A 19,271-nucleotide genomic window follows, 5' to 3' on the forward strand; every position below is an offset into this window, starting at 1 on the left:
TGTGTTGTACATCTTACTTTACTGAACATTCTTGCTGCTTACAATTATCTCTATCTATAATGAACTTGTCCGTGTAGTTTCAGTGGAAAATGTAAGTAAAAATTTACAAATTTATGAAAATTGTTTAAAAATTGATTATAATGGACAATAACTTCTTAGGGGTCAATTGCATTTTGACTTATTTTTGAGTCTTAAATTGCTGTACATTATTGCTGTTTACAGTTTATCTCTATCTATAATAATTTTCAAGATAATAACCCAAAAAAGCAAAATTTCCTTAAAATTACCAATTTAGGGGCAGCACCCTAACAACGAGTTGTCCCATTCATCTTAAAATTTCAGGGCAGATAGATCTTGACCAGATAAACAAGTTTACCCCTTGTCAGATTTGCTCTAAATGCTTTGGTTTTTGAGTAATAACCAAAAACTGCATTTAACCTCCATGTTCTATTTTTAGCCGTGGCGGCCATCTTGGTTGGTTGGCCGGGTCAAAAAACACAAATTTTAAACTAGATACACCAATGATGATTGTGGCCAAGTTTGGATTAATTTGGCCAGTAGTTTCAGAGGAGAAGATTTTTGTAAAAGATCATGGATATTTACGAAAAATGGTAAAAAATTGCCTATAAAGGGCAATAACTCCTAAAGGGGTCAACTGACCATTTTGGTCATGTTGACTTATTTGTAAATCTTAATTTGCTGAACATTATTGCTGTTTACAGTTTATCTCCATCTATAATAATATTCAAGATAATAACCAGTAAAATTTCATTAAAATTACCAATTTAGGGGCAGCAACCCAACAATGGGTTGTCTGATTCATCTGAAAATTTTGAGGGCAACTAGATCTTGACCTGATAAACAATTTTACCCCATTTCAGATTTGCTCTAAATGCTTTGGTTTTTGAGTTATAAGCCAAAAACTGCATGTTACCCCTATGTTCTATTTTAGGCCATGGCGGCCATCTTGGATGGTTGGCCGGGTAAAAAAACATAAACTTTAAACAAGATACATCAATGATGATTTTGGCCAGTTGGTTTAATTTGGCCCGGTAGTTTCAGAGGAGAAGATTTTTGTAAAAGTTAACGACGACGGACGACAGACGACGGACGACGGACGCCAAGTGATGAGAAAAGCTCACTTGGCCTTTTCGGCCAGGTGAGCTAAAAAAGCTATATGTTTTTGATGGGCAAATTTCGTTTTTAAAGATATAAAATGATCATATGGCCGCCGAACTCGTTTTTACTGTGTTACAAGTCTACACTAGCCTATGTGATCGAGTGGTCGAATTTGCCAATCTATCATTGTTAGGCTTAAATTTGAAAAAAAATATGTCGAAAGAACGAGAAAATATCGAATGACTTAAATGAGAACTTTCCATGGAGAACAAACGACAAAAATGTAAACAATTATAGGTTACCTTAAAAAAACATATCATAAACAACTTCTATATTGTAAGCTGTAAAAGACCCCAAAATAAAATAACAAACGGGGCATCATTCAATAAACAAACAAATGGCCAGATTTATGTTATGAAAGAGTGTTATGGCAAACGATAACAAATAGAATCATATTCAAAACAGTGTGGTCCTGGCCATTGATTGAAGACCTAAATTATCCCATTGACTGACACAGATTAGGTGAACGTTTGTCGGTAACAATCACTGCTCACTATGTACTTGTTAAAGACACTGAATCTGTGGGGTCACCAAAGGTTCTCAACGCCTAAATAAAGCAATTCGAAAAACAAATCCGGAATAATACGATGTGTTATAACATAATAAATTCATCCTGTAAATATTCATGGAATCGATGGGCTTGATGGCTGTCTAGATGAAGCAGTAGTCCATTTCATGCTTGAATTGTTGAATTTGTCTTTTTATTTCATCATCATTATTTACATCGGGATATACATGCTAGGTAAGCCAATCAAGGTTTTTACTGGTAAGACAGTGATATATCTTTTGGTACGATTTTGGTGGACGGCTTACCATCTGGTCATTAACTTAGGGCCGACAAGCGAATATTTATACAAAAAAAAAGTATTAATAAACATTAAAAAGACAAAATAAAAGGTTCCCGCAATACGATCTTGTCCTTCGTGCGAACATGCGGTGCAATTTATGAAATATTTGTTACAGTAGTGCTAAAACAGCAGAAGTTCATCACCAGCATTGCTATGAAAAGTTCTAACGAACCAACCACTACGTAATTCTTAAATAGCTGCATATGTCAAATGAATATGCCATTACTCCTTACATGTATCAGAGACAAATACTATGTCTCTGCATGCATGATGTTAATTAAATCACTAGTATCTATTAAATGTTGTTTGCTTTACGTCCAGTGGCGAGTATTTCATGCATGTTCAGAATGGTAGCAAATTTGGACCTATGTGACAAGCTTCTTTAAGTGTAGCCAGACTCTTTCTTGTCAAGAAGCCTTGGATTTGATGACTGATGTTCCCATATTTTGACTATTTTATTGATTGTGACTGTTTATTTTTAACGCATCATGTAAATGTAACGGAATTTGATGAGACTGTTATTAAAGTGAGAGGGTTAGCGCTATAGAACCAGGTTTAATCCACCATTTTCTACATTTGAAAATGCCTGTACCAAGTCAGGAATATGACAGTTCTTGTCCATTCGTTTTTTATGCGTTTTGTTTTTTGATTTTGCCATGTGATTATGGACTTTCCAAATTGATTTTCCTCTGAGTTCAGTATTTTTGTGATTTTACTTTTTGGATAGTAATTCCTCATCCTGACCGGACGAGGTTGTGAATTCAAACATACAACATGAAGAAAAACAGACGCCTCATTTTGACGTTAGACTGTACAACAATGTTAATTCATTTGAACGTTCATTGGACATACACAAAGCAAATAAATAATTTTAAAATGTCAGGCCAGGACAGGCATTCTTACCAACAATATTAATTATTTCACAGAATAGCACAGCCTTAGTTGCCAAAACATTTATAATTTACACAATGGCATGCAAGCAATGCATGAGTGATAATCATTAGCCAAATAATTCTTCTTGAGATATACCCAGATTAGAAAAAAACTGAGCGTATAAATCCTTGGTCTACATCAAAAGATCTGAACTTAAAAATGAACAAGAAGAATTTAGTGTAAAATAATATCGTTCACATTAAAGTTGAGGTTTGAATGGGGAATATGTCAAAGAGACAACAACCGACCAATTACCAGTCAACTGCCGAAGACAACCAATATGTCTTCTCTTCAACCTAACGAGAAACTCCCACACCCGGAGGTGGACCTCAGCTGCCCCTAAATAAAAATGTGTATTAGTTCATTGTTGAAAATGGACGTCATTAAAACATATTTAAAAAAACTCAACTAAGAAAACATACAAGACTAACAAAGAACAGCGGATACTCCTGACTTGGGACAGGCGCGAAAATGCGGCAGAGTTAAACATGTTTGAATAGAAGATAATGTGTATTAATGCGTATATCTCTTTATGGTTTCTCTAACTGCCTTGTCCTTTTTATTTGGATTTTCGAGCAGAATTATTTTTAAAATGTGTTTGTTTATGTTATTCAATCGATTAAAATATTGGCTAGTGATTGGTCTGTTTATCGATTATTTTTTCAGCCGATTTAGTGTCTACTGAGAGTTTGATTTTGAATGAATATGCAATACAAAGTGTAATTAATCACCGTTTAAACTCCTAGTCATTCTTTATTACACGATTGATGATTTTGTTTGCTTAACGTCCAGTTGAAAATGTAGAGCAACTTATCACTACAAATGCCATCCTTTAATAAATAACTTAATGATTTTTTCATTAAACAACATATAATCGATAGTATAAGTTTTACAATCATGGATTTTTTACTTTATTTTGTTTTTTGTTTTTTTGGATTTTCAAATTAAAGTTCAGTTTTCTCGATTTTTTTTTCTAAATAGAATCTTTACAGTTTCGAACGTCTCGGATAGTTTTGACATTTTCCTAAGACTGCTTTTGAATTTTTTTCAGTATGAAATCTAAGGGTAGATATTTCTGTCAAAACTTTTAGAAATTAAATGCTTTTGGTCTATATAGCAAGTTGTGTTTTAGATTAGACTAATAATAATTGTGACTTAGATCGAGAGTTCACTCATTAATTGGCACTCCTCTTTTATCTATCATGGACTTTAATACGCCACAGGCTAGTTTCAACATAGGTTTTTGCTGATCATAATGAGAGTTTCGCAAAGCAGTTCAATAACTAGAAGGGTTTATTGGAACATTTCATAATTTTAACCATTACTTTACCTTTAATAGCGAGTTGTCATAACAAATCAAAGTCTTTGAGTCATATTTACAATTATTAGTTGGTGTTTGACTTCGTTTATTTCTAAAAACGGACTTCACTAGAAGGTAAGATTAAAGTATAAATTATAAAATCGAAAATTTATGGAAAGAGTAATTATTAAAAATTATATAAAAAAACCTTACTTATTTATTCATTTTTTTAAAAGAAAAAGGTGTATGGTTTAAGAGTTTTCATAAAGATGCACACGCGCTTGGAGAACAGACCATTTTTTAAAATTAATATTCTATTGTGTTATTACTTACTTTTTTACGTATTCAATGTGCTCTTACTTTTATCCATATACTGAACTGGGTGGTTTGTCTTTTCTTTATTACTTCTGATTATTATTCTTACGCCGATTAAGAATTTGTGTACTAAAGAGATGGTTATATAAATGTATTTTCTCCAAATACAATGGTATACAGAAGATACATGTAAGAAAAGCGCAGTTATAAATTTAAAGGAAACATTAATATGTTCACTATTTACACTTAATTCAGTTTCGCCAGCAGAACACACACATGCATAAATAAATTATATGCCTAATAAAAGTACATAGCTATTTTAAATAGGATTTTTTTGTCATATTTATAACTTCATTGAATTGGATTACATTTTGATAATCATTTTCTTGCTTCTAATTAGAATGGTTCTTAAGACTCTATATGTCGATCTTTGAGGGGGTTTAAAGGGGGGAGGGGGTCACAGAAAAGAAGATTAAAACAACGGTTTTGACCAGAAAATTTTATAGATACATATAGTATATATTATACCCTTTTTATATCTTTATGAGATACATATCTTCGTAGGATACTTTAAACACATTTCCAATTGAAACGCTGTTAAAGAGTTAGAAAAGTCATATGTACTAGGAGCTTTTCCGTAACGTTAAGAAGTCAAATAGACTAGGAGCTTTTTGGCATTTTTAAGACATCGTTTCAAGTAGGGTAAATTCTGCAATTTTCGAGTTAAAAAGGAGTACCTGCTTATATCTGAAATAGAATTGGTAGATAAAGAAGACTCGTCAACGTATTAGAACTACTACGTGAATACCTGCATGGTATCGACCATTTATTTACCATTCCGAATAACGACCTTTTAAAAGTTTTTACACAAACAACAATATTTATTAAGTTATATAGCAATATGAATGTGAAAACATTATATAAGAGCTTTCTTACAATTAGACCAAATGTACGTATGCTTGACGAAGATAATTGTTATGGACCAAATCTCCCTGTTTCTAAAATAAATCTTTGTACAACTTTAAAAATATTTTCGTTTTCCTCATCACTGATGAGTTCACTACCTGATACTAATGTTTGTACATTATATATTGGTAGTGTAGAAGGTAAGATTTAAGTATAAATTATAAAATCGAAAATTAATGGAAAGAGTAATTATTAAAAAAATATATAAAAAAAAACTTACTTATTTATTCATTTTTTTAAAAGAAAGAAGTGTATGGTTAAAGAGTTTTCATAAAGATGCACAGGCACTTGGAGAACAGATCATTTTTCTTTTTTTTTAATGACTATTCTATTGTAATATTACTTACTTTTTTACGTATTTAATGTGGTCTTTCTCTTATCCATATACTAAACTGGGTGATTTGGTTTTTTTTTTATTACTTATGAATACTATTCATGCGACGATCAAGATTTTTTGTACTAAAGAGATTGTTATATATATATAAATCTGTATTCTAATAAAAAAAAAAAAAAAAATAATGGTATGCAGAAGTCTTATGTAAGAAAAAGCAGAGTTATAAATTTAAAGGAAACATAAATATGTACACTATTTACACTTAATTCAGTTTAGTCAGTAGAACACACGCACATGAATAAATATGCCTAATAAAAGTACATAGCTGTTTTAAATATGATTTTTTTGTCATATTTATTATTTCCTTAAATTTGATTTCATTTGGATAGTCAATATACCTTTTCTTTTTTCAACTTATAATGGTTCTTGAGACTCTATATGTCGATCTTTTAGGGGGAAATCCCAGAAAAGAAGATTAAAACAACGGTTTTGACCAGACAATTGTATAGATACATATATATATATTATACCCTTTCTTTTTTTTTTATCTTTATGAGATACATCTCTTCGTATGTTACGTTGAACACATTTCCAATTGAAACGCTGTTTAAAGTTAGAAAAGTCTTATGTACTAGGAGCTTTTCAGTACATTAAGAAGTCAAATGGACTAGGAGCTTTTCGGCAACTTTAAGACATCGTTTCAAGTTAGGTAAATTCTGCAATTTTCTTGTTAAGAAATAGGTGCCTGGTTATATCTGAAATAGGATTGGTAGATAAAGAAGACTCGTCAACGTCTTACGCGAAATAAAAAAGTATGCGTGGTTCCAGTTACATCTGAAAAAATTTAGGGTAGGTAGGTAGGTTTGTTTTTTTATTTTATGATTTTTTTACATTGAGTTTATGGGAGCAACTTTCTGACTTTATCAGTGCTTAATGAAAAATGACAATAAAAACTTTAGGGTAGGCTATTTTTAAGCCGAAAAAGTAGGGACGGTGGGGTTACTGGAACCACACATATATTTTTATTTGGCCTTAGAATTACTACGTAAATACCTGCATGGTGTCGACCATTTATTTACCATTCAATAACGACCTTTTAAAAGCGTTTACACAAACAGCAATATTTACTAAGTTATTATATAGTTCGCTTTAGCAATATGAATGTTAAAACTTGATTAGGTTAGAGCTTTCTTACAATCTGACCAAATGTACGTACACTTGACAAATCATACGTAAGTCGCGATTTAGGGATCCTCTATTTTGAAATATGTATGTCTTAATTAATCGAAGCGTAATGGAACTGCGATTGCAATTCAACTTGATGTTTGCCATTTAAGCTGGACTCTATACGTGTCGTTGCATGACGCTTCGATTTGAAACCGCTGTTTCAGCGCATAATTGTGTTTTAATGATATTTTGTACATTAAAATGTACGCCGAAAATATATTTGTAAATGAACAAAACAAAATCTATAATTAAAAACAAATTAGTCAGAGAACAAGTGAAGGTCTTTCTACCCAAAACGATATAGTTGATATGAAAATCTTAAAGTTTAAAATGTCATTTCCAGTGTCAAATGATAGAATATATTATACTGATTCAAAAAGTATATGGTTTATATACACTTTTATTTGAAAAAGAGAGATAATAAGTTACTTCCGGTGTTAAACATGTCATTTCCCTATTGTTAACTTTGATAATTCACTAGACACTTATTCCAGGAATATATGGTTCTATATACTGTTACATAAGATAAGAACACCAAAAAAGGCTACTGCCGGTTTACACAAGGTCAAGTTCCGGTTGTCTTTTTCAAGGTCTTATGGCTTGCAGCTGAAAGCAAAATTCTTTAGTTTTATCATGTATACATGGGAACGGTAAATTTAATATATATATATATGTTCCTGTGTATACGTATGCAGTTAAAGCAAAGGTCAAATTTTCATATGACCTGGACCTCAATTTCAAGACCATGAACCAAGGACCTCAAATCAAAATACCCTAGGTCTTATCATATATGGTTAATGACCTATATCATTATACGTGTTACGAAAAGTATTATGTATTACCATGATACTTATCAGGTAAAAACATAGAACAGAGTTCCAATGTCCCCTGCGTTGCACTTATTCAATATTTCAGTTAAAAGGGCATATAAACTCATTTTAAAAAAGTCGATCGTTCACCATTTTAGAAATTGTCCGAGATATTGCTGATTTTAACCTAATGTACTAGTACACGTTTTATGAAAATCTGACTATAATTGTACCCGTGAGAGCTTTAACGAGGGCCATTTTCCATAAATTCAACATCGACAAAAGGCATGACTCATTTAAATACAGTCGATCGTCCACCATTTTAGAACATGTCCGAGATAAATTGCTGATTTTAACTTATAGTATATACATGAAGATATAGGAAGATGTGGTGTGATGTCCAATGAGACAACTCTCCATCCAAAAACAATTTATAAAAGTAAACCATTATAGGTCAATGTTCTTCCTTCAACATGGAGCCTTGGCTCACACCGAACAACAAGCTATAACGGGCCCGATGTTACTAGTGAAAAACCATTCAAAAAGAAAACCAACGATCTAATCTATATAAAAACGAGAAACGAGAAACACGTATAAGCTACATAAACAAACAACAACTACTGTACATCAGATTCCTGACAGGTACAAATCGTTGATTTGCAGCGGCATAATATTAAACGTTTTAATGGTACCAAACCTTCTCCCTTTTTCTAAAACAAACCATAACATCACAACATAGAAAAACACACGAAAAAATATCAATTGGCAGGCTTATCTCAATGTTTTATAAAAATTGGACAGGAATTCTACCCGTGAGAGGCCATTTTCGTTAATTCAATATTTCCAATGGACATAACATAACAAAGTCGATCTCCCACCATTTTAGAACATATTAAACTATAAGTGTAAGGTTGTTTTTTAAAAGTTTTTTTAACCCCGTGAGAGCGCTAACGATCGAGGCCGTCTTTTTTCATCATGAACTTAATATCTTTTAGAGGAATAACTCTTTTTTTAAGTCGATCTCCAATATTTTGAAACTTACGCGAAAAGAATGATATATTAAAAGCGTGTATTATTTGTGTATGCTTAATTTTTTAAAGATATGCGTCTGATTTCTAAAAGAATGCTGTTTTATCGGATAAAACCACGACATGTGTTATCGTGGAAATGTAATACACCGCTTCAGTTCCGATCGTTCGTACGTACGTTTCGTCAAAATGTTAGGAAACTCTATTAATTGTTTATAGTACCTGGATAAAGCCAATGACATAGTTAGACAACGTATCGGAAAGGTATTGTTATGACATGTGTATGATACTGCTGGGTTAGCAATACAAGTTAAATTTTTACTGACCTATTGATATGTTGTTGTAGATTTTGAAAATTGCCGTGTGATTGCTACAACACATGACAAACATGTCCTGAGCTCGCAATTTTTTAAGTTATTAAGTTGATAAGACCATGCTGTGGGTCTGCTTAATTGATACAAGCACACATTCTGTTATAAATATTAAAATTGATACATTTAAACCATGTTCAATATAAATAATAAATTGTTCCTCAGTTGAATCGTGAACATATAAACACATGTCTCTGGTTGAATATAATATTTATCTATGGTACAAGTGTGGACACAGATGAGTGTGGATAGTATGTATGGATGTTTGACAGTGTCTTATGACAAAATGAGTTCTATGTTTTTTCTATATGGTGTTATTAACTATGTTGCACGATGACAACCAATCTGAGCATTATGAGTGTTATTTATTAAATTTTGTATGCCCCCACCTACAATAGTAGATGGGCATTATGTTTTCTGGTCTGTGGGTACGTTCGTTCGTTTGTCCCGCTTTAGGTTAAAGTTTTTGGTCAAGGTAGTTTTTGATGAAGCTGAAGTCCAATCAACTCGAAACTTAGTACACATGTTCATTATGATATGATCTTTCTAATTTTAAAGCCAAATTAGACTTTTGACCCCAATTTCATGGTCCATTGAACATAGAAAATGAAAGTGGGAGTTTCAGGTTAAAGTTTTTGGTCAAAGTATTTTTTGATGAAGCTGAAGTCCAATCAACTTGAAACTTAGTACACTTGTTGCATATGATATGATCTTTCTAATTTCAAAACTCATAACTGCTCCAAAAGTAATCTGAGAGAATTTCAAGCATTTTAAGCCAATATTATCAACATCTACTAATGAGTCTTAATATGTCTACATATCTAAAAAGTCATAGTATTCAAAAGGTAATGCAAAATTATTCCTTTTCATTATTTTTGTTATATGGATACACATTTGAGTGATACATGTACCAATACAATATTTGTTGTGGTATGAAAGTGCAGTAATTAGCATTTACTGTAACTATGTTAATTCACACAAATTGAAAAATAAACAAATGTATGGACCAGATGCTCCGCAGAGCCCAGCTTTATACGACTGCAGAGGTCGAAGCCTGAACAGTTGGGGCTAGTATTGACACAACATTCAAGCTGGAAACAGCTCTTAGTTTGGATTGTGATTAAATAGATGACACAGCTTAGGTTTCTGACACAGAATGAATGTGGTCTAATGAACTTAAAATATTTGTTTTGCTTTTGGGTTAGGAGCAATTCACTATGCTGTTGAATATTAATCCTTTCAAACAAAAATATCTGAAGAAATTTTCTTTTTAATTTCTGAAATGAGAAACATTTAGGAGACAAACTTCAGTTAAGAGATCAGAAACTAAAAAAATGTATAATTTTTCCATTTGTAAAAGGGCATACCCTAGAAAGTGCGTTCAATCACTGAATGGTTATTAATGACTGCTTTAATTTATCAGTTGGTAATAAAGTGAATACTGCATTGTATATTGTATAATTGATTTAAGTTGTCTGAACAAAGAAAGATAACTCCAATTTTCAAAGAAGATTTCATAAAGCATTGGTATTAGGTAATTTAACAACCATTCTGGACAAACTCCAATTAAGGGTCTTGAATTTACAAAAATGTTTGTTTTTGGTCCGTAATTATTAGACTGTTTGTCCCATAACCCACACAATATATCCGAACCTTCTACTTATGGTATTAAACATTGTGGTACAATTTCAGAACAATTGAAATACTTATACACAACTTTTTAAACCGACACTAGATTAAGGCTTGTTTTGGGCATCTTTGTACCCCTTATTCCTAAACCTTAGGGACCATAACCCCCAAAATCAATCCCAAGCTTCCTTTTGTGGTTATAAACGTTGTGTTATAATTTTGTTGATTTCTATTTACTTATAATAAAGTTATTATCCAGAAACCATCCATCTTTCGGACAGGATACCAATTTACAACCCAAATTTTTTGTGGTTGTATAAAAATGTTGAACATGTGCAATGAAGTATAGTTTTAGAAATCGATTAGACTGGATAGGCCTTATAATTTTTTTCCCTCCTAATTGAAGGACCATTTACACTCAGGGCCGAGTCATCAGCAGGCAATACAGATGTATTAAAACAACCTAGCATCATATAGCTAGTAGTGGGAGTAGCATTGTCCGGTAAATTTGTTCCCACTTTTTTTTTTATAAAATGTATGGTTCAAATCAAAATAGAATGCTTTTATCTCCTGAATACTTACATTGTACATAGAGATGATACTACTTTGACAAATCCTTGTCCATTAGAGTTGTCTGTCAAATCTTAATTTCACAAAGAATGAATTGCATAACAATGAACTGAGCTCAAAGCAAAGTACTTTAATAATACACTTAGACAAAGAGCTAAATCCAGTGATATACTTTGTACTACAGGTCCTTCATGACCATCCATCCACCCAAACCATATCTCAATAACATTCCATACTACATGATTGGATTCAGAAGTCCTGAAAAAGACATGACTTTTTTTATCTTGTTTTAAGTATATATGCACAGGTTAAACCTTTATTGTGGATATAATCATTCAGTATCTAGCAACTATCAATTTGCTTCATGCACATATTGATATAGGTTGATTGCTCCTCTGTTAGAAATTAGAACACACCTCCATCTAATTTTAGTCAACTGACGAAGAAAAATTCAAAACTATATAAAATGTTATCTAAGACTTGTCAGTGTCTATTTCCTTTGCCACTGAATAAGATTCCATATTTACAACCAATAAAAATCAAATATCCCTCTAATAGACTTGGCATTGAAATCGTTTTCTAAAATGGTAGTTATGTGGAACCTAGAACTAAAAAAATTGAAACAATATATCTTAAATATTTCAAATGCATGTACATTTAATAATTCTCCAAAATTCACTTTATTTTTCCTTTTTTGGTTTTCTGTTGGAGACTGTATATTGACCTCTATGTAGCCTTTTCAACTTATAAAAGGGGGGGATACATTTCCATAGAATTAAACTTTTCTGAAAGAATTGATTCCATTTATTTTCAATAAACAATAAATATTGAAGTCTATAACAGGCATCTAGGAACAGGCTCAACATTATTTCTAAACATGTATTAATATATACCAAAATGTGGACAAACCTACATTAAATATTCTACTTCAACGACTTTAATTAGTGGAGTAGACCAAATTAAAAAGTCAAAATGGTTAAAAACTCCAATGGCAGTCTTTCCTGCTAAAATCTTGATGTGTAGAATGTGATATACCATTTTTTAAATTTTTTTTTTAAATTTAGGTCATTTTGACACGGCAAAATATGAAAAAAAAATGTAAACTATGGTCTGGAAAGCACACAGTTTGTGATATTTTAAGGTATCTTTACTAAGAAAACCTGCAAATCTCAGTGGCAGATCCAGAACGTCTCAAAAAGGTGTGGGGGTTCTGATGGACCAGAGGGTTGCCCACTCCCATCAAGCTTCAATGATTTCTTACATATATGTCATCAGCTAAATTTCCCCCACCCCCTTGGTCTGTCTATGCATCTGTTTATCGTTCTGCGAAATAGTACTAATACTGTTTTTTCCCCTCCCTTACTTGGCCCTAGACAGTTGCTTACCTTTGTAAACATTTTATAATTATAGTCAGGTATATATTGATTGAGAGTAACTTACATAGTAGTTAATGGGACTCTATTTCACACGATTCTGTGAAATATAATACGGCAAATATATACCCGTACATACTATCCGCATAACACAGAAATCTGATAGATTTTCACTCCTCTGGGAAAAATCAACCTGTGAAATGAAATACCATGCCTGGAAAAAAATTACCGGGACAAATTATCCTCAGGATAAAATATCACAGAGGAAGAAATAAACCGTTACATTACATGAGAAGCCGGTTTGGTTACAAATAATTATGTCACATGAAGGCGCACTGACGTCACAATTTGCATTAATTTTGCAATACACTACAGTTCACTCATACAGAACCCATTATCATGCAAACATGCAACGTGAATGTGATTGGTTATCAAATAATACAGAATTTATGCACGTACAGTTAATATAGAAGAAATTAGTTCATTAAATGTGAGTTCGTGATCTTGTGGTTAAGACCGATGGCTACAGTGCTGAAAGTCCTGAGTTAGATTCTCACTTGGGGTGCTAAAAATATCAGTACATCAGCATAGATGCCAACCCCCTTTTGACACAATCAGTAACAAACTATCAAATTTTCCGTATTTTTGAAAAGTTTTCAGTAATCATTCATAAACGTGCATTTACCAATAAAAATTACTGACAAGTGGTTGCAAAGTGATGTGCACGAAATTTGTCGTTTAACATGTTGTCTGTAGTATGTATTCCATTCATTTATTGTTCAGATGTTCTCGACTCGTACATTTTTGTTTTGTCAAGGAGAAGTAGAGAAAGGGGGAAAGCTACTTCAAGTTTGCCTCTTCGGAAGTCAGTTAGTTACTCAACAATAGGTTGATAACTCCCGAGAAACCGGAAGCATTACATTGGCGTTTTCTAAATACCGGACCAGGACTGAAAAGTAATGATAAAAATCCGTGTTTTACAAAATTGAACAGCGATGATTGGTAATCCGTAACTATTCGACTTTGACCGCAAAATCGGAAAAACTACGCAAAAATCGTAATGGTTGGCATCTATGCATCAGAAGGGTAATTTTCACCCTCTCACACACATCTTTGTTAATGTTCCGGGATTGTTGAAAACTTGCATATTCATCAATATTTGATTTTGTGGTTTTAACAATCCAGACAGACAAATAGCAATAAGGTGTTTAGGAAAACATGACCTAAAACCTCCTTCATATATGACAAAAATACATGGTAACTCATATTGAATGGTCAAATGTGTTCAATATGAAAATTGAATTAAGATGGTAAAATCAAATATTAGCCGTTACTGTAAATGGACTTAAAGTATGACTTTTCAACAATTTAAAGGGAAATGACACGGAAGGGGCCAAATAGTGTTCAAGGGGAGCAAATGCTGTTTAAATTAGTATGCAGGTTTTTAATATAGAGGGAAGTTGAGTCATCTTTTTGGGTGAAGTTAAATACTGACTAGTGTGTGGGTCTCATTGGGTCTAAGCGTGACCAATATTGACAATTTTTCGTAAGCGTGAAACGTGAAAGTCAAATTATTGTGTCATGAAAACGGGAAATGAGGTCTGTCGTGAAAACGGGAAATGGGGTTCTGCAGGACCCCGGAAATGACAAAAAAATGAAAATTGCTCATGTACATAGTGTAAGCGGGATATGGGAATCTGACAAAACAGTAAGTGGGATCTGGGATCAGACCCCCCCCCCCAATGAGACCCCCTTATGTAGATTTACCTTCTAATTCTATATAAAAAAAAACACAACTAAGAACTACGTTTAATTCACTTTGACTACTGATATGCAAACCTAGAAATATATCATAAAATAGTGATTGAAAGATTCATAACTTTGAAAGGATAATTCAGACACGTGTTACGCGGGGAGCATGTTTTAAATTTGTTTACAAATAATAATGTCACGTGAAGGCGCACTGAATCCGGGTCCATTCGCCCTGATTCGCGTTCGCCATACTACCTGTTCGCCCTGATACCTGTTCGCCCAGTGTCCATTCGCCCAGATTTTTATTTTTTTTCTATTTGTTGTCTAGTCGCATAAATTTAAGTATTTGAACAAAATATGTTGAAGTTTGTAAAAAATGACAGAATATTTTCATTACCGTAATCATTTTTTCATTTTCCCTTTGATTTACAGCTAGAGTAGAATACTAATAATATAACAAAATAATTGTAATTTCAGTCAATCATGAATGTATGCAGTATATGAGACTAGTCTCCGAGTATAATAATAAATGAACTTGTAAATCAACGTATTTCAGTAAAATACATATGATTTACAGTTCGTACATCATTGTGTTTTAAGCTGAATATCTTATGAAAACAAAACATTTGATTTTTATTAATAATCCATCAAAAGACAAGTATCACAATAATTAGTGATCTGAATTATTTTGTCATTGAACAATTAACGATCCTAAACAAGCCATAAACTTTTAAATATTTCCCCGTTTCCATATATTTCAAGAATATATACTATAGAAATATCTGAATAAGTTTATTCAAGTTCAATGCCCTGAAAATAAATATTTTTTAGTAGGGCGAACGGACTCTCTGGGCGAACGAACTCAGGGCGAACGTACCCAGGGCGAACATGTTATTAGGGCGAACGTTCCCGATACCAGGCGCACTGACCTCAAGTTGCATCGCCCTGACAATTCACTAATACATGACCATTTGCATGCAAACATGCAACGTGAATGTGATTGAATATCATATAATACAGAAATAATGCATGCATAGTTTAAGAAGAAATTAGTTCAATGAATCGATGCGATTTTCACTTTTGACACGGAATGTCATCGGAGATAATATTGAGATAAATGGGATAAGGACCGTCAAAAAGGTCTAGAGAAGCACATCAGTAGAACCTTAACATTAATAAGTAATACTTACCAAAATTTCTCTAATTAAAGAACTATATAACTGAAATTTCACAAAGATAACGGTAAACATTTTGTTGATGGTGATGATGCTATTATCGATCCGTTGAGTTCAGGGTCAACGGAATTTTTTGCGTTGCGTTTAAATCATTGAGGCCATCTATTTTTATTGCGGGTTCCACATATTTAAATCGGAATTAAAGAAAAAATGGAATGTTGTTAGCAGAATCAAAACAGAAATGATGATCATTGCAACATTTTCAGCAAAATATAAATAGGATGGAGGATCTGTGTATTCACATTATTTGTAAAACTCTCCTTATTCATGTGAAGCGTGTGCACGCCACAGTACTTCAACCAATCAGACAATGTTTATTTTGGGCATTTGACTTTTTTTAACTCAGATTTTGGAATATTTTAATCGAAATTATAGAAAAATGGAATGTTGTTAGTACATATAAAATAGAAAATGATGAATACTTTTAGCTAAAGATAATTTGGATGGGGGTTCTGTGTATTCGCATTAGTTTGCACAACTCTCCTTACTGATGCCATATTTTGGAATTTCCGTGACCTAAATGGTTCGCGAAAATTAATATTTTTATATATAGTATAGTAATAATAATGGATATATTTATTTCAGGCAATATGGAATTCTTCCGAAGTTGTGCGAGCTTAGACTTTCGAATAAACTCATCTAACGAAGACTGGATTTACGAAGAAGAGCCACACTCTGCTCGTAGGAAAGAGATTTTAAGAAAATACCCAGAAATTAAGAAACTAATGGGATATGATCCATCAATTGCTTATATTGTAACTGCAGAAATCATTGCTCAACTGTGTATGTGTTGGTTATTACAAGAGGCTAATTGGGGTTCAATTCTTATTCTAGCCTACTGCTTTGGCGGAGTTTTGAATCATTCACTCGGTAGCGCAATACACGAAATAGGACATAACTTAGCCTTTGGTCATGCCAGACCCTGGGCTAATAGATTGCTTAGTATTTGGTGTAATATTCCCATAATTGTACCAATGGCTATAAGTTATAAGAAATATCACGCAGATCACCATAGATACCTCGGCGAGGAGAACCAAGATGTTGACATACCTACGCGCTTAGAAGGATATCTTTTTCGCAATCCCATAACAAAAATGGTATGGCTACTTATTCATCCTGCAATTCACGGAATTCGTCCATTTTATAAAAGTCCAAAACCTTTGACTGCATGGGAAATGATTAATAGCGCAATACAAATTATCTGCAACTTAATAATCTTGAAATATTTAGGCGTTAAATCAATTGTTTACCTCGTGAGTGGTACCTTTTTTGGACTGGGCCTTCATCCGCTTGCCGGGCATTTTATTTCCGAACACTATCTGTTCAATAAAGGACAAGCAACACATTCATATTATGGGCCTTTGAATTTTATTCTGTTTAATGTTGGATACCATATCGAACACCACGACTTTCCATATATTCCATACCATAAATTACCGGAAGTGAAAAGAATTGCCGCTGAATATTACGACCAACCTTATCATACATCATGGTTAAAAGTCTTGTGGGATTTTATTTTTGACAAAGACATGGGACCTCATTCTCGAGGTGTTGGATATTTGAAAGATGAAAAACACATGCTGTTATTGAGCAAGAATGGCCACCTTTTGGAGAAGGAATCGTAGAATTTGAACATTTTGCACCGATATTTTACCCGATTTTTTTTTCAATCAAATAAAGAATAGATGAAACTGACACACTTATCGCCATTAAATTCATATTGTGATTTACATATCTAAGGGAAAAAGAAAACGTAATAAAATATTTATAGATAACTTTGACTTGGAGCACTGTTGAGGAACAACATTAAATCAATGTATTGAAATATATGTTGAATGAACAATGCCATTCTATACATGTATGTATAATTTGAAAAATTGCAGATGACTGAATATTTTGTTCATAAAAAAAAAACATCATTCCGTTTGAAACCAAAACAAAACGATTATTACAATAAAAATTTTTTTTAAATGAGAGTAAATTTTAAAATCTTTTAAAAGCTTTATATCGCATGTAGCCTCGACGGTGTGCACAAAGTTGACGGCAACTGTAAAATGCGCTTTTAAAAGATGTTTGATTTATTCAACCTTGTTTAAAACATCTTTTAAACAGGAAAGGTTTTTGAATGATGAAATAATAAATGCTAGCCGTTAAAATCCACATTATTAGTAAGGTTATCAAAATTCTATATATACGAACTTGAAGAAAACGGAAAAAATATGTGTCACTTGTAACATTAAATAAGCATAAAATAGATTTTTTTTACTGAAATTTATACAAATTCAACATATTTACCCGCATTTTCGTATAATAGAATTTGTGGATTCGGACAATGACGTTATACGAGATTTTTCACTAAAAAATTTAAAAAAACGGCCATGGTGAATGAGATTGTATGTGTAAGAAGTAGAATTAAGAAGGATTAATAGTCGAAAATGGAAGAATCGGCAAGACAAAAAATGTAATGCTATTTTTTAATTACAAAATAACTTGATATTCCAAATGTGCATATCAAGAGGTTTGAAAAAAAATCTGCAAAATATGAATGATTCGATAGTCCAGACTGAACACATGAACTTTTTTAATGTCCAACTATCATTTTACAATAAAAAGAAATGACGTTTAAACGCTATTTTCTGAATGGTGTCCCCGACAAAGTAGCTAATCATTTCCATTACACTGCTCATAACTTATATATGTATTTATATTTCCAGAATGTGGAAGAAAAGGGGGCCTGGGCCCACTGAAAAACCCTCCAAATCCGCCTCTGTTATGAACCATTATAGCATTATCACCACACAAAATTTATTCGACACAATATCAAATGTTTGCCCCTAATGTAGTTAAAAATAATTTCATACCATTGTAATATTTTTTCAATATGAAATATATCAAGAATGCGAATATGTCCATCCCATTGCCAGCAGCCAACTCAATTGCCTATTCTTTGTCTTCAGGGTGTTTTAAAACAATATTTTTTGCGGGTAACATTTATTTTATTATCATATATGAATAATAATTTAGTCTCATTTATTAGGAAAAACATTATAAATGTAAGACCGTTACAGATTAGTATAGCTGTACTGCTTTGTGTATATGACTGTATTAAACATGTATTTGCATGTGTCTCTGGGTGTTATATTTAGTAAATACATCGGTGTGTATCGTACATCTATCAATATTTATTTTTAGAAGGTATCTGCTCAGCTTTTAAAAAGTTTTTATTTCTAAAAGTTGTGAAATAAAACTTGCATGACAAATTCGTTTTATTGAGTTTCTGGCATTACTAGCTCTTGGTGTTGAGATGTGATACTGTATACTGGTCATGCGCGTGTCTGTCGCGTTTTAGTTATGCATTTAAAAAAAATGTTGTATGCTTGCCAATGAGACAACTCCCCACAC

At 32.5% G+C, this 19,271-nt stretch overlaps 1 protein-coding gene across 2 annotated transcripts; it reads left to right on the forward strand.

Moving 5' to 3' along the window:
* Positions 1-4,203: 4,203 nt before the first annotated feature.
* LOC134714188 (sphingolipid delta(4)-desaturase DES1-like) lies at positions 4,204-19,055 on the forward strand. 2 transcript variants are annotated; one of them, XM_063575427.1, is made up of 2 exons: positions 4,204-4,395; positions 16,455-19,055. In XM_063575427.1, the coding sequence occupies exon 2, from the start codon at positions 16,460-16,462 to the stop codon at positions 17,492-17,494; it is 1,035 nt and encodes a 344-aa protein (XP_063431497.1). In that variant the 5' UTR covers positions 4,204-4,395; positions 16,455-16,459; the 3' UTR covers positions 17,495-19,055. The 2 variants fall into 2 exon arrangements, with proteins under 2 accessions (XP_063431497.1, XP_063431498.1); XM_063575428.1 differs by lacking the exon at positions 4,204-4,395 and adding an exon at positions 5,630-5,681.
* Positions 19,056-19,271: the final 216 nt, after the last annotated feature.

The sequence above is a fragment of the Mytilus trossulus genome, chromosome 4 (genome assembly GCF_036588685.1).
Source record: "Mytilus trossulus isolate FHL-02 chromosome 4, PNRI_Mtr1.1.1.hap1, whole genome shotgun sequence".
NCBI lineage: Eukaryota > Metazoa > Mollusca > Bivalvia > Mytilida > Mytilidae > Mytilus > Mytilus trossulus.

Excerpts from the sequence above, each read along its gene's own strand:
- LOC134714188 (XM_063575427.1), top strand. The coding sequence starts at position 16,460 with ATGGAATTCTTCCGAAGTTGTGCGAGCTTAGACTTTCGAATAAACTCA.